The sequence below is a fragment of the Dufourea novaeangliae genome, unplaced genomic scaffold (genome assembly GCF_001272555.1).
Source record: "Dufourea novaeangliae isolate 0120121106 unplaced genomic scaffold, ASM127255v1 scaffold162, whole genome shotgun sequence".
NCBI lineage: Eukaryota > Metazoa > Arthropoda > Insecta > Hymenoptera > Halictidae > Dufourea > Dufourea novaeangliae.
The window spans coordinates 1,355,364-1,371,047 of record NW_015374046.1 but is presented as its reverse complement, the minus strand read 5'-3'; the positions used below and the strand labels follow the sequence as shown (position 1 = coordinate 1,371,047).

At 33.4% G+C, this 15,684-nt stretch overlaps 2 protein-coding genes across 2 annotated transcripts; one reads left to right on the top strand and one right to left on the bottom strand.

Moving 5' to 3' along the window:
- Nucleotides 1–1,630: 1,630 nt before the first annotated feature.
- LOC107189673 (CD63 antigen-like) lies at nucleotides 1,631–11,084 on the top strand. The gene is made up of 5 exons (XM_015578257.1): nucleotides 1,631–1,740; nucleotides 9,677–9,865; nucleotides 10,086–10,256; nucleotides 10,394–10,636; nucleotides 10,896–11,084. The coding sequence occupies exons 1-5, from the start codon at nucleotides 1,666–1,668 to the stop codon at nucleotides 11,082–11,084; spliced, it is 867 nt and encodes a 288-aa protein (XP_015433743.1). The 5' UTR covers nucleotides 1,631–1,665.
- Nucleotides 11,085–12,748: 1,664 nt separating this feature from the next.
- On the bottom strand, nucleotides 12,749–15,496 carry LOC107189755 (alpha-ketoglutarate-dependent dioxygenase alkB homolog 4). The gene is made up of 5 exons (XM_015578368.1): nucleotides 15,391–15,496; nucleotides 14,466–14,591; nucleotides 13,960–14,052; nucleotides 13,397–13,827; nucleotides 12,749–12,968 (listed from the first exon to the last, which is right to left on the bottom strand). The coding sequence occupies exons 1-5, from the start codon at nucleotides 15,490–15,492 to the stop codon at nucleotides 12,818–12,820; spliced, it is 903 nt and encodes a 300-aa protein (XP_015433854.1). The 5' UTR covers nucleotides 15,493–15,496; the 3' UTR covers nucleotides 12,749–12,817.
- Between the last annotated feature and the right edge of the window lie 188 nt (nucleotides 15,497–15,684).

Sequence of the window (15,684 nt, the reverse complement as noted above, 5' to 3'; positions counted from 1 at the left end):
TTATAACAATAAAAATAATCCCTTTTTGGTAACTTGTAAATCTTCCGTACAATGTTCAGAGCTTCATATGTAATAGTTTCATACGTTTGTCGTTTAAATTTTCATTCTTTGAGACATACGATAGATGTCGGACTCCTGTGGAGGGGTTACGAGGCAGGACACATCACGAGTTGTGATTCACGACATATTTGTCTGCGAAGTAAATGATAGATCACTCCACATTTCACTCACCACTGCCATATGCCCGCACGCTGCATGCCGTTGCCCGCCAGTCAGTTTAGTGGGCGCTGAGTTGCCCACCACTGCTCTACGCAATCAATATGTATACATATATGAATTAGAAAGATTCAACATACCCAGCAAGAAATAATATTTTTGAGAAATGTAAAATACGTAAAAATAAAGAATGGAACGAATAATTACACACACTGCTTCTGCCGCTTGGTTTTTTCCCGCTTACTTATTTCATACCATTTAATACTCTTTGAGTAGCCGTTATTTGACGTCACTTTACTGCCAATCCTTTTTCTGTCCCTAAAATATCTTCAACCATCTCTACGAGGGAGCAGAGGTGTTATTTAACACGTATCTGACATTATCCGAATGATATCCCTTTAGTAACTTTTTTCGGATATCTTTTCAATTACTTTTTTCAGATGTCTTACGGATATCTGCAGATAACTCTGGTTAACTGGGTAAACGATCTATCAGCCTTTTCTAGAATTTTATTCAAAATTTGTTGACATGCCATACATATAAGCATAAGATGTCAGATGTTACGCGTACTAGTTGTATTGAAATTGAGTACCACCTCAAAATATTAAAATTGAAATATCTTCCAAACTGATGGTTCTTTGGTACAGAAAGCTTCATATTTTTTTATAGGAATTTTTTAAAGGAGACATGATTCCATTCGAAAATATATAATGGAATCGATTTAAATGACTCACACTATATAACGCTCAATACTTGAATAACACTGTTCAACACGTAAAAAATTTTGTAACTTTCAATATGTGTTTCTGAAATATGAATACGAATCTGTAAAGCGTTATTTCCAAAATGCATAGTTATAGAAAAAATTAATTTAAAAAAATTACAATTGGAGATGTTTCGTGGTTTCACAGTACAGTGGACTCTAACTATATTGCCACTAAACATATTGCCGCGCGAGGCACTTCCCCCTCACACGTACTTTCGACCACGTAAATACGCTCTCCCCCCGCGTTCCGTACGCCATTTATAAGAATCTGTACTTTAATCAAGCCTCGTTTGTCTAAAATCTAATAACATTCCAAAAAACTAAGCGTCAGTTTCGATTTCAATTGACACTTCTAATTTGACTTAACAAATAATACTTTAAAATTGTTGAGCGCAATAAATAATTAACAAAGTAATCGTAATTTTTAGTTGCTGTTTGGACGAAATTTTGAAGAACGCAAAGAGAAAAACAATGCGTCTTTTGTAGAAATACGTAATCAGTCGAGCGTTACGTGTACTGTTGGTGTGTGTCGTCTTTATCAGTAGATAATGCGATATATCGAATCGCGTTTAGGTGTTTTCCACGTTCAGTCGGTTCTTCCTCGCGGCTCGAGAGAGAGAAGGAGCAGTGTTGTTCAGTAGTGCACCTGCGTACAAGAGGATTCCCGGAGAACGTGCACCAAAATGGCTGCCACTCACCTCGACGTTGGCCTACGTTGCATCAAATACCTACTATGCGCAGTCAACTCTCTCTTTGCGGTCTGTAGTCGCATTCGTTAATTTTCTTTCCGCTTGTCTTTCATATTTCATCACGTGTTATTTCTTACCAACGTCTTTTTTGCAATATATTCGTACATGGAAACAAGCGTTGCTTCGTTCGACAATTTTGATATTCACGTACATTGTCAGTCTTATTGTAAATCAATTTTTGACAAAGCTCATGTATTCTATTACCGATTTATTGAGTTTTATTGTACCATAGAATATAGAACATCGAATCGTTTCGTCGACGTTACATCGTCATCAGTCTTGTCGATTGTCACCGTATCAAGATAACAGCTCCTACGTATGACTAATAATCAAAGTTCAATTTTCGTGCATGCAACAGTCGGTTGCACCTATCATTTTCTTGGCCGTTTCCTAATACATTACCTTTCATATATTCACAACATATAGTGATGGTCGAGGGAAATTACGAAATAGATATTTTTAGATATAAATTACTTAACTACTATTTATAAGGCTACAATTGCCGCATTGGTCCAGCTGATTTTATCCGAGGAGTTCCATTCTCATTCACATTCACGAACACTTATTTCTAAAACATTTGTAAAATACAAAACTACGTTCAAATTAAGAAATAAATAAATAATAAATATTAATATATTATCTTTCTCAGATCTGGTATCCTCTCGAGCAAACTGGACTTCCACTAGAGGAAAAAGTGGCGTAGAAGAAAAGTTTCCTACCACTTAGTAAATTTATTTCACGTACTGAAATAAATGTTAAACCGAATGTTAATTTGGCATAAAATTCAGTAACTCCGAAAGCTAAATGGTAGGAGGCCCTTCACCTACCTTACTTTTCCCTCAGCGGAAACCGAGTTTGCTTGTCGATGTACAATAGTGTATCTAATGTAAGTGTTGCAAGTTGCAATAGGAAATACAGAAATCATAATAACGAAAAATAATTAAAAATGAATAAATCGTTTATATCCGTTCTTATCGTTTCCATCATTTCGTATAATGTACATCTTCACGATAAATTGATTACACTTTCAAATAACATTTGCTTTTCTTACTGCGTTCATGTTACAAGCATCATTTTGACAACCACTGTGTTTTTTACTTCCGTTACTCCTTGCATTTATTTACAGACGTCTACTATATATACTGTCGTGATGTTTATTCGATTTACGTGTTCGTAGTGTACTTACCTACGAGAGACTCGAGGTCAAACAATACAAACACACGATTGAACGATTATTACACGAGTACAATGACTCGACATACATACTATACGACATACGTACTATGTAGCTCGTAAGTACGTCGCAATATATTTACAATACTCGTGAAATGTCTCATTTGAACAGATAAATGTATTGATAAGAGGTAGATAAACGTGCTATTTGATAAACGATAAGCCCGCGTACCTATAAATGAATGCATCCGTAGATGGGTCTATGACAGTGCAGGTGAATGTACGCACATATATTTCCAGACACGCATGAAAATGATTTTAAAAACTTTAATTCCACGCAACAAACGAACGTACAGTCGATGTCAAAAGTATTCGTACACACTTTAAAACGAAACAACTTTTTTCAGATTGGTCCAAAAGTTCTTTTGTGAAGTTGGAGACATTAGTTTACTAAATGATGTGTAAAAAAAATTGAAAAGGTTACAATTGGTTGAAATCGCGAAGAAAATAGTGAAGGTCATTTTTTACAACCTTTTAATCTGAGGCTATAATGACAATTTAATAAATACGTATCGAAGATTTATGTTAGTTATATACATACCGAAACTTTCAATGAAATCGGTTAGTACGAAAACGAGTAACAGGCATCGAAAGATGCAAAAATATTTAGATATGCTAGTTGTAGGTCAAAAGTCGCGAAAAACTACGATTTTCAACATTTTTAATCGTTTGTATCTCCTAGCAATGTTAACCGATTTTTATGAAATTTTCACTCACTTTTGTTTGTGAGTGTAATAAAGAGTGCTTTCTCAGAGTGCCCGCAGTAGTGAATTTTTGTCGAGCATTAACCGAGACATAATCTGGTTTATATAGATTTGTCTAATTATTCAAGATATTTCTGATTGTGTTGTACGTTTTCAGAATGACTGGTTTTAATATTGTGTTTTATACTGTTTGGTAGAAATGGAGTTGTTTTAGATTTCACAATAGCTATATCTATTAGATATGTTATTACTTCTGCTTTATGTTGAAGTCTGTTACCTTGGTTCAAATCTTCAAATGCAGGTGGTCTGTCATTTGCTATTGTTTCATCTATATGTAAAGGTAAATCCCAATATAGTTTATATTCCGGATTTTCTAATATGCTTGTGGGCGTGTGTGTATAGTATGGTGTGTTGTCTGGTGCATAAGGCGACGATTACGTGCTATTTCTTGCATAATTTTGACTACAGTCTAGTAGAGTATTTTGCATCCCCCTGTTGTTTGTATTTGTGGCACATTCGTTTCGCACATTGATATCTATAAGAATATATTTTTTTGTAATTTCTGGTTGCTACAATTTGATCTGGGATTGCTATTGTAAAGCTTTGCGCTTTAGGAAACAAGTGTCCGTTCTTTAACCAATTGTATGTGTATTTTTTGTTTATGCATTCACTATTGACTTTATTGTGTAGTTGTTTTTGAGCCCATGCATTTTCCGATTGACATAGACGGTTTATCCGAAAAGTTTCCAAATTGTAGTTCGAACAGCAATTTTTTTGTATGGTATGCATGCTTTTCATCAACAATTATTCGAAGTAATTTTCTTCTCAAGTGGTATATGGTTCATGATAATTGTACAAACACTCGAAGTAGTTTTGGTAATTCTTCTTTAGTATGCTGGAAAAAGTAGTCATCGAAGAAGCCCTATGAATTTCAAAATGATTTTAGATTGTTGTTTCTTTGTCTTCGTTTCCAATTTAAGAGTTTGCTGTAGTTGTATTAGACCAGCCGTCGGCAACCTATGACCCGCGGGGTCAATGTTAATCTATTATTTATATTTTCCCAAAGTGTTTGTTTCATGTTTATGTTTTATAATTCATTTTTATATATTATACATACTTTATTTGCGGAACTCAACTGAGTCATTTGAAATTATCAAATGGATCATTTGGTGACCCGCAGGTCATAGGTTGCCGACGCCTGTATTAGGTGAACACGATGGATAATCAAACTATGAGATACCTTTTGCGTGTTGGATAAACTCATGACTCGTGATACAAAAAGTTTCGACCGTGGTCGGTTTCACCATCTCGAAGAAGAGTGATCAGTGCGATTTCTAGAATATCTATCGTTATTGCGAACAGTATATATTTTTAAAAGAAAATTATTTTTTGATTTTAATGTTGAATAGCATCATCATTTTACCGAAAACTGCTGTTTTAATTTCAATTCGGAAACTTTTGGAACAGCCTGTAAGTATAGTAAAAGAAACGACAACGATCTGCAATTAAAAACAGCTTTGGCTTATTTCTTTTCAAAATTGGACTTACGCCACATTCGAGAAAAAAACGAACGACTTGATACATTGTTCAAGTGTAACAAAGAAAACGAGGACAATAAATGCGGTCGAGGTCGACGGCGACGATAACCTAAACAACGTGAATTTTTTCTGCTGGCCGAATGCAGAAAGGTGACGAGAATAACCACACTCGCCCCTGAGATTCAACAAGTTAGGTCAACCCTCAATATGGACGTGGATCATAGTTCTACGGCGTCGTTCGGACAACCGGTAGGATCGATATCGGCTGGGCGAGGTCGACCCCGTTGAATTATTACCGTGCAGATTATTACAGCTTGCAACGTCGCAACTCATCGATACCTTCCACCCGTTTTACCCACATTTTCATTCTTTCCTATTTCCAATCGTTTCGAAGAAAACAGGCGGCCAATTAACCCATTCCTATCGCGAGTTTTCGTTGTGAGCCCAAGCAAATTTTTTCGAAATCGCCCTCAGGGGTGCCAAAGTGGAACACTCACAAGATCTTAGTTAACACGGTCGACTACCAAAATTCTCATAATCGCCACGGTATAAATCATCATCTTTCGAAGCTATACTGATTCTGAACATTTGCATTGGTTAATATGCGTACCAATTCCTAAAGGTATTTCTTCTGCCATCTACTAGATATTGAGGAATTCGTATAGCTTGTGGGTTTTAACACCTGAGAATAAGAGCAATAACTTTAGAAAAATACCGTTTCGAAATGTCTGAATCACTATTTCTGCTATTTAACTGGACTTTTTTCGCAAATTGTCGATTCTGGGGACTCTGTGATTACGTTGGTTATGAGTGTAATATGATAAAGAAAGGAGTTTAACGCGTTTCGCACACAAAGTGCAGTTTTATCGAGGAAGGTGTGATTTCCCGTGAACAACATAAATCGAAAATTAAGAATTTTTGTATTATTCACTTCCTTCTTGTGCAACCTATCAAGGGAAAATATTAAACATCAAGCGTCACAAAGCGATGCCGATTTACATATTAATCTGTTACATTAAGTCATTAAGTGAACCTAGTTGGTAGATATAAAAAGTGATATCCACGCAGTTTGTATTCTTCGTTAGAATGGTGTGTCAGATTCGTTGCTAGACAGTTTTTGTGGGTTTCAAGTCTTTTGTGATATCAATTGCTGATATGTGCTATTTCTTCTCTAACAGGTAATATTCCGGTTTCTTTAAGGGGTTATGCCTACCTGCAACCACGAAAAAAGACATGTACTTTCGGAATTTATTTTTAAAAAACTTGAAGACTTTTTTAAATGTACGTCATTGTATTCGAAAATGTACATTTTAAAGTGCTTATAGTAATTTCGTCAATGCAAAATATGTATAAATAGGGTAAATATCAGCGATCTCCCGGCAGCGTTTTTATTTTAGGCGTTTTGCGGTGACCACTGCAACTTCGAGTTCGTTTATCTAAAATAAACAATCCGTGCAAATTTAGTTAGTTATTAAATTATCTAATGCCCGATCGTTCATTATCCTGAAAAATTAATTACGACAAAATGGTGGCTGTTCAAGTATCGATTTTCGCCTAAAAAATCGTTCATTTTTTATCTATAAAATAAAAACTACGCAATGAAATACAAAAAGCCACGATCAGGCATTAGATTTTTATACATTTGTATACATTTTGTATATAAAATGAGTCTACCAAAGCTGAATCAGTTCGGTGCAGCCGTTCTGGAGATATTTTGGTCACCGATTTTGAAAATGTGGTTTTGAGAAAAACACGTTTAAATTTTCAAGTCAGGTTTACAACCGAATCAATACAAATTTTGTATATATAGTTATACTTACAAGGAGTGTATTTTAGGTGTCCGCCTCCGATTGCTTTGGTTTTCGGATATGTTTTAGAGGACCGAAAAATAAGATATACGTATTTTTTTATAGCGGCCCGTTTTCATATTTAGGGGGTGAAACCACCCCTCAAAGTTTCGACCCGGAAGTACTATCTCGAAAACCAGAGGAGATACATGAAAACTTTCAATTGGTGGCTTTCATGGTTTTTTATGTACAATAAACTGGTGTTAACAAATTGTCAAAAATACAATTTGTTTATAACAAAAAAATTTGTTATAACTTTATTTTACAACTTATTGAAATTTGCGTAATGACATAAAATAACGAGCACTTAATTCCAAATCCATTGGTATATTTATTTGTCGAAACTTTGAGGGGTGGTTTCACCCCCTAAATATGAAAACGGGCCGCTATAAAAAAATACATGTCTCTTATTTTTCGGTCCTCTAAAACGTATCCGAAAACCAAAGCAATCGGAGGCGGACACCTAAAATACACTCCTTGTTAGTATTACGGCTTCATATAACACTCGACGCTGTCTTCTTGTGGGCCGACCGCGAAAGGAGGTGGTACCCCCAGTACCACCCCCTCGGCCCGCTTGTCACGCGGGTGACGCGACGGTCATTGCGGCTGTGACCCTATGAATCGCGCCACCCGCGGGGCAACCCCTTGTCTTACAGCGGTGCAACCTGCACCGCTGTATGTAGAAGAGGAATGAGGCGGTTTAGGGTGCCCGAGGGCCCCCCGTTTCGATCCCACCTCCGAGAAGGGGGACAGCCGCGAGGGCAGCAACTTGCCGCCTTCGCGCCCGCCTCACTTTTAAGAAATCTTTACAGCAATTGCTTCAAGCAGAACCTGCTCTTCAAAAAGCTCATCCGTGAGAAATTATTACATGAGCCTATCGAATATTGCCGCGATAGACAAAATAATTGTTCTACTGGTGTGGAAGATGGAAGAGGGGTGTTACTCTTCAGGCAAAAGGCCAATAAACCAAACTCAGACCTAGTCACCTGATATAATTTGGAAGAACAATTTCACAATTATTTCAAATGATTAGAAAATAAAATAACAAGATATTTGAAATAATATTTCGAATAATGTTATTTCAGTCGTGATCACAGGCATGGCAATAATTATGAAATAAAGTAACATGTTATTTGAAATAATATTTCAAATGAAATAGTTTCAGAAGTGCCCAGGTTTGGAATATATACCGAAATTCCCCGTGTGTTTTTACGTGGAATGGCTCGTACTTGTGTATTTCAATACTCGTGTACCCCTGTAATTCAGTACATACCCGTGTACCCATGGATTAGACTACCCGTGTACCCGTGTACTAAAAACTACACGGACTGAAACACGGGTATATTAATTACACGTGTACACATCTTTATAGCCTTACATTGCTTTCTTTTCAAACAGTATTAAGGTATATTGCAACAAATTAAATGAAAAATCTTGAATTTAGCCCAAAGTAGTTGTTACATTGGATTTGCCGTTTTGAATTATGTAATTTTCACCTCAGAATCGTAATCAGCAACCCCAAAAACCTATAGATGGCCTATGATTTTAATGTTTCATTCGGCAGAAAAATGTTTCCCTAAAGAGGGGGTGAACCTTAGGGGTGGTTGGTGTGTGAGAACCACCACAGTCGTTTTTCTAGGATATCGGAGAATATTAATACCAAATTTAATGCGGATAGGTGGAGCGGTATAGAAGCCTTTACGTAACAGACATATACATACATATTTTAACTTAATCTTTTATATACATATATAAATTAAATCGTTTCGAAAGAATTACAGAAGCGATCAAAAAACCGTATCGTCTGAACTGGCTGTTACAGTTTTTAACCGATTCACCTGACGTTTTTGCTGAATACTCTTTGATACATTCTGCTGTGAACTATGTAGGATTTTGCAAAATATTGAAAACTCTTTTTGCAATTAACATTGTTATACGTAAATTTTAGGGAAATATGCTAAGTTTTGTAAGAATTACTTACCTGTAATAAATACTCAAAGTTGAATGATTTTAGGGCCTCAAGGGTGGCCTAACCCCTTAACTATTTCAATTCTTGCTACTCGAAAAGAAACGGTCAACGCACAGTTCACACATACCGAGAATCAGATTTGTAGAACCGCCAGACAGGTGACCAGGATCAAAAACTCCGAAAAACCTCTTCTAGTATCGGATACATTACCGGTTCTAAGATTAGCATTTAAAGGCAGAGCCGGTTCTCACAAACGAACCAACAGTAAGTTCTTAGAGCGGTACTCTTCTGGAAGCGGTTCGGTTCTTTTATCATCCCTGGTTGAAAACTTACTTGTTTACATCATTATTGTTATTATACCATTCACACAAAATACTGATGTTCTTGTATTATATAGATTATTAAAATTTTATGTACCATTTTCTATAAATCTATTATCTCTAAGCTTCATAAAATTCTTATTAAAAAAATAAAAAAATAAAAATGATAACAGTTTTGCATTCATTTAATTGCATAGTTTATATGTAAAATATTCTTTCAAAAAATGTTTATTTTCTTGTTTTACCATTTTCGTTTACCGCTACATTCGCTAAACGAATATGTCATTCATTTTCAAAGTAATGTCGTATGCTCATATAGTTATTAATATTACAGTTGACTGGGATCATGATAATATCAGTTGGAACAACAATTTACGCAGTTTATGAAGACTTCTCTCATTTTCTCGATCCAAAATACTTTTCTCCAGCAACTCTTCTAATCGTAGTAGGAATCCTAGTATTTGTGATAGCTTTTCTAGGATGTTGCGGAGCTCTTAAAGAAAGTACCTGTATGGTTCTTGTGGTAGGTATCCTGCAATTAATTTTAATATCTGATGTATAACTATTGCAAAATATTTTATGTAGAAATTGATTTCAAACGCATATTATTTCTCTACTTCTTATTTAAGTAAATGCATTGTTCCTTTTAATTTGCTATTAAATTGTGTTTTGTGGTGGTAAAATACAACATACCTTGCATGGCTTATTACATAAAAAATCTGTAAAAATAAATACATTTCCAGTTTGCAGTATCGCTTTCTGTAATTCTCATATTGGAGTTAGCTGCTGCAATTGCAGCTTATGCCCTTCAGGATGACATAAAAGGTCTCCTAGCTGAAAATATTAATGCAACCATGCATCAATATGGAACTAATGCAGAAGCCACAGATGCCATTGATTTTCTACAGTCCAGGGTAACATTTAAGATCTAATCAAAACTACTAATAAGAATTTTTTATTTTAGCATACTATTTTATAATATCGACATTATTCATAAAAATTATTGTATTAGTATACATTTTATGTAATTCAATCTCTCATATAATTGTAGCTTTACTGCTGTGGATACAATGGATATACAGACTGGGATGAAATTATGAAGGAGAAAAACATTGACCTACCAAAATCTTGTCGACCTTGGGCGGACGTTAATGAAAACGTTACATGCATTTCTAATAGTTATGATATTACATGTACTCCTCATCAGACTGGCTGTATCAGGCATCTTTCAGTTATCATTCATAGAAGTGCACTTTACATTGCTACTGGAGCTGTGGCCATTGCTCTCATTCAGGTATGATTTCTGTTTTATTCCCTCTTACTGTAACAACACAAGATTTAAGAAAAAAACTCAACGTTTCCATTTTTTGTTCAATAATTTAACATTTAATACACCTATTCTTCAAATTAACAAAATAATTAGTTCCCCTTTTTACCCTTACTTCGTATCTGCTGCTTATTATACTGTTACTTCTTCAAAATATTTTACAAAATTTAATAAATTTCTACTACTTCAAAATTGAAAAATTAATTCTGACCATTCTTACTTTCAGTTGACTGGAATAATGTTTGCCTGCATGTTAGGCAAATCAATTAGAAAACAGAAAACAGAAAGAGAACGACGTAGATGGGAACTAAGAGAAAGTTTAGTTAATGGATATCAACCATTAGGAAAAGCAGACCCTTTTACCACTTTCCCTGTTGTTTATATGTCTTCTGATCCTTTAAAAAATACCGTATAATATTGTCCTTCATATTGTAAATTTTTTACTATTCTGTTATTTAATTATTCCTCATAATCCTACTTTATTGTGTATTTAAATTTCATAAGTATAAACATTATTCTATATATCTTTCTGGACTTCTAAAATACAGTACAGTAAATTCTCTATAAATGTTCGGAAAGATCCCTACGTTAAATGCTTCCGCTTTATCCCTACTACTGAACGGATACCTTCTTGGAAGCAGCCAAGATAGTTTATGTAACACGCTACCGGCTTTTCTTTCACGAACCGATGACGGAAAGTTTAGGAGTCGAAAAAGGATAAATAGCCTTCGTATCGGTAACATAATAATGCCGCAATACAAATTTTTTATTTTTGGTTCTTTCTTAATGATAATTTTATTAAAATATTGATGAGATTTTTCTAGTTAAAATAAGACCAAACGTGACACAATTTGAATTATATTTACTTATTTAATATGTAAGTATAAAAGTATCAGTTTCAGTTCGTTACCGCTTCTCATAAGTTATAATATTAACACGGATTGTTAGACACATTTAAAATAATAACACTGTAGTATCTCTAGTGCGTTATAAATTAGAGTAATATGAAGGAGTACAATATTGTAAATTATTTATAATAGTAATTACTTGAGGTCATGTTCACACTAATATGATATTTACTTATTTTAAACATTACATTTGCATTACAATAATTACACATGTCACAGAAAAATTGTGTGTATTCTTCGTGGGTCCTTCAATTTTAGAAACGCGCTAAATAACAAGTAACTAACGTGCGTATTTTCAAAGAACGTTTTCGAGCGTTCGTTGGTTCCTCGACATGGGAGTTTGATCGATCATTTATAATTTATCAGAAGCAATAATGAAAGAAAATGAGACATGAAATACATAAATGTGATCTAAATTTCTTTGGTATTATTTTAATCAGAAAAATCTCACATACGTGGCAATGAAATTTTCATTAACAAAAAACCAAACATAAAAAAATTTCATCGTTGTATTAACGTTGTTTCACCGATACGCAGGTTTTTAATCTTTGTCGGCTGTCTCGACCATCGTTGCCGGCAAAATATAAAGACAAGCTACCGAGTCTTGGTCCCAAATTTATGAAGTGCAGAACTCGTGTCTCTATACGATAACTACTCCAAAGCGGCCACGAGTTTCGAGCATTTGCGAAGAATGTACTCTACCTATTTTAACCGTTTGAGTGCCAGGGGTCATTGCAGAAACTTTGTTGAAAAGTGCCAAGCGGCGCGATCGCGCTTGTTTCGTTTCGTATAAACTAGTGCTAAGATGTTGTTTTTTTATAATATACCTGCCGAAATCGAAAACAAAAAAATTTAGTGCAGTGGCATTTGTCAACATGGAATCTGACCAACGCGATCACGCTGCGTGGCACTCAAATGTTTTAAGGAAAAATACCTCTTTTATATTTAACTTTTATTTTATCATGTGAAATTAACTTTGACCATATTCTGTTTGTAATTCACGTTCTGTTTATTTTAACTTTTACAAATTTCTTAAAGACCTTTCTACCTCCAAGATTCAAACTTTCAAATTTCAATTTCAGATATGTTATAATTGTATAAATTTATGTTTGTAGATAATGTGCATGAGATTAAATATATTTCTATAATATACAATAGTAAATGTAATTAAATGTCTTTTAATATTCTATCATTGTACATTTCTTTGGAAAAAATTATAATTACATTTTACTTTCCAATTTCATCGAAAGATCGAAACTCTTTGTAAAAGTTTCTTGACTTCTTCGTGATTCGACGAATTATTTAAATAAGGAGGCGTTAGTTCACGATAGGCTAAACAAATTCGCCGAGATTTTACATCTTCCCTCAAGACACAATGTTCCCATTTATACCTATAAAAAGAACTGGAGTTTTAGTATTTATTTAACCAATGTACCAATTACTTACAGATAACAATCAAACAATGAGTTCTCGTCAATTTTTCACTTCATGAATTTTGTAAAATACTTCTTTTAAATTTTCTGCACAGAATTTAAATTAAATACTTATCTGGATATTTATCACTTATACAAGATATTTATTTTAGGTAGTAAGAATAAGTACATAAAACTACCCACATTAAGTTATCACTAGGCAAAGAATTTTATATTATATGCAAATATGTAAAGCACAGGAAAACGTAAACTTAACTGATAATTGTATTGCATATTTAATATAATAAAACGCATAATAGAATAAATAAATTACTATTTAAATATCGTTTCCGTATATTATTCTAAAAGAATAAAAAATTGCATAAATATTTAGTTTAGGTATTTACCTTGAAGCACCACAAAGAACCAAAAGAGATCCCTCTGGCATTGGTAACCTTACAGATATATTTGGCACATCTCCATTTTCACTGTTTTCAATAAATCTCAAGTCATTGTATGCTGTTGAATATTCAGCAACGTATTTTAAATTATATTTTGTATCTGGACCAAGGTAAGGAGTCATTGTTAAAACTGAATCACCCATAACATTGACAGTAACTATTCTTTCACCCCAGATCCAACAATCATCAATATGTGGATCTATTGAGGCTCCTCGTAATGGATCGTACTCTAGAGTACATTGCTCTACTGTTTGAAAATCCTGAAGTATAGCAATTTCTGAGAACTTCTGTTGTACAAAGTGAGTAGATTGTGGAAAACCATTAAAGGAACCCAATCGTAGCTTTTTCCTCTTGAAATTACATTTTGGACCGAAGTTCTAAACTCAGTAAATTAAACAATTGTTTTATCTTCTCTTCTTTAATGCTAATTTCATTAATTTTGTTATGATTTTCAAATTTCATAAATTAATTTAATAATAAATACATGTAAATTACTGTAATAGAAATACCTGTTTCCTACGTCCACTTTGTGAAGCTTCCCAAGGTATATCATCCAGTGCTTTCATCAGTACAGCAATATCATCAGAATTTAAGAAATTCAACTATTTATAAAATTCAAAAAATGGATGTAATAACGTATTAAATATGCCGAAAATAATTCTACACTAATCTCCATATCCTTCCAAATAATGGAATTATTAATGTGCATATTTACTTGAAGATAATTATGAGGATAATTAATAAACACAATAGGAAAAATGAGTAGAAATTGGAATATTACTATTATTGGCATCGGCACTAATACAAAAAAAAGAAAAGAAAGCACTTAAATAATTCTTTGAAAGAAAATTTTATTTTAAGCAGTACCTGAGATTAAAATTTTTATTCAAAAATTTAAATTTTCTTTTTATAATAATCATCTGTTTCTCTATGATATTACCAAGAAATACCATCATACATTATAATTAATAGTATTTTCAGACAATTTTTTGAATTTATAAAAGTGATTAATTACCTTTATATAAACACCAGAAAATTGTATAGAATTTCCCTGGTGATATGGATGCTTTTTATATACATCAATATCCCACCCAGGCCATGCTTTATCACAATGTGGACAGTAGACATAACTTGAATATTTCTAGAATATGATAGAATGTACATTATTAATGATGTCTAGACTACGGATTTTATGCATTTATAGATTCTAGAGCTCTGTGAAATACAATAAAAGACAAAACTTTCATCAAATGCAACAACTTCTATATTTTAATCATCACTAAATAACATACTTAAGCGAAGATACAAATTCCTACTTTTGTTCTTGTCTTCAAGAATTACTTTATAGAATTTTATTTTGCATAAAACTCCGCAGTCTAATGATGTGTATCAACAGCAGCTTTAAAATAATTTCATTCAGTTTTATTAATAAATAAAGAATACATGAAAATATTGAATGTAGTATTGATATTTTAAATTCTTTGGATGATTATGTAAAAAATGCTTGTATTTGACTATATTATTAACTGAATATGTTCATATATGCCTTTTACTCAGGTGAATAAGATAATAATACTTTAGTATTTATATTTTACTGATGAATGTGACTTATTGTTTACTGTTGCCTTAATGTACAACAATGAAACATGAATGGCCTAAAAATAATTTCATATTCGATATATCGTTATATGAAAATTAGATTCAGCTGAACATTAAATGTAAAAATTCTTTGTTACGCAGTCAATAAGAAAATGAATATATTCTAAAGATTCGTTTTTACTCTTAGAAGATATTTTATGTATATATCTTTCTTATAAAATATTTACACACATGAATTATAAATGTTCTACGTCCAATAAAAATAAAGTTTTTAACTGGGAATAAACTTTCTACAATTCATTTAATACAAAAAGTACTGTAAATTCTTAGTTAATTATAACCTCTAACTGAAGTTTCAAATCGGGTTTTGCTATGTTATACTCCTTTTCACAAAGAAGACACGATCTTATTCCTTTGCAACCGCACGGTCGCACAGTATCCATCCTTTGAAATAATTAATCAATAATTCAATTATATTGTCAAAGAAAACTTCACAAAGCCACACAAGTTACCACACTTATCACGGTTATCACAATCATCACGGAATACACCTGAATCGCTGAATATACCTGTGACACTTCCGTGTTAACGAATCGAACAGTGTTCTTGGCGCCGCCACAGTTAATTTGCGAAAA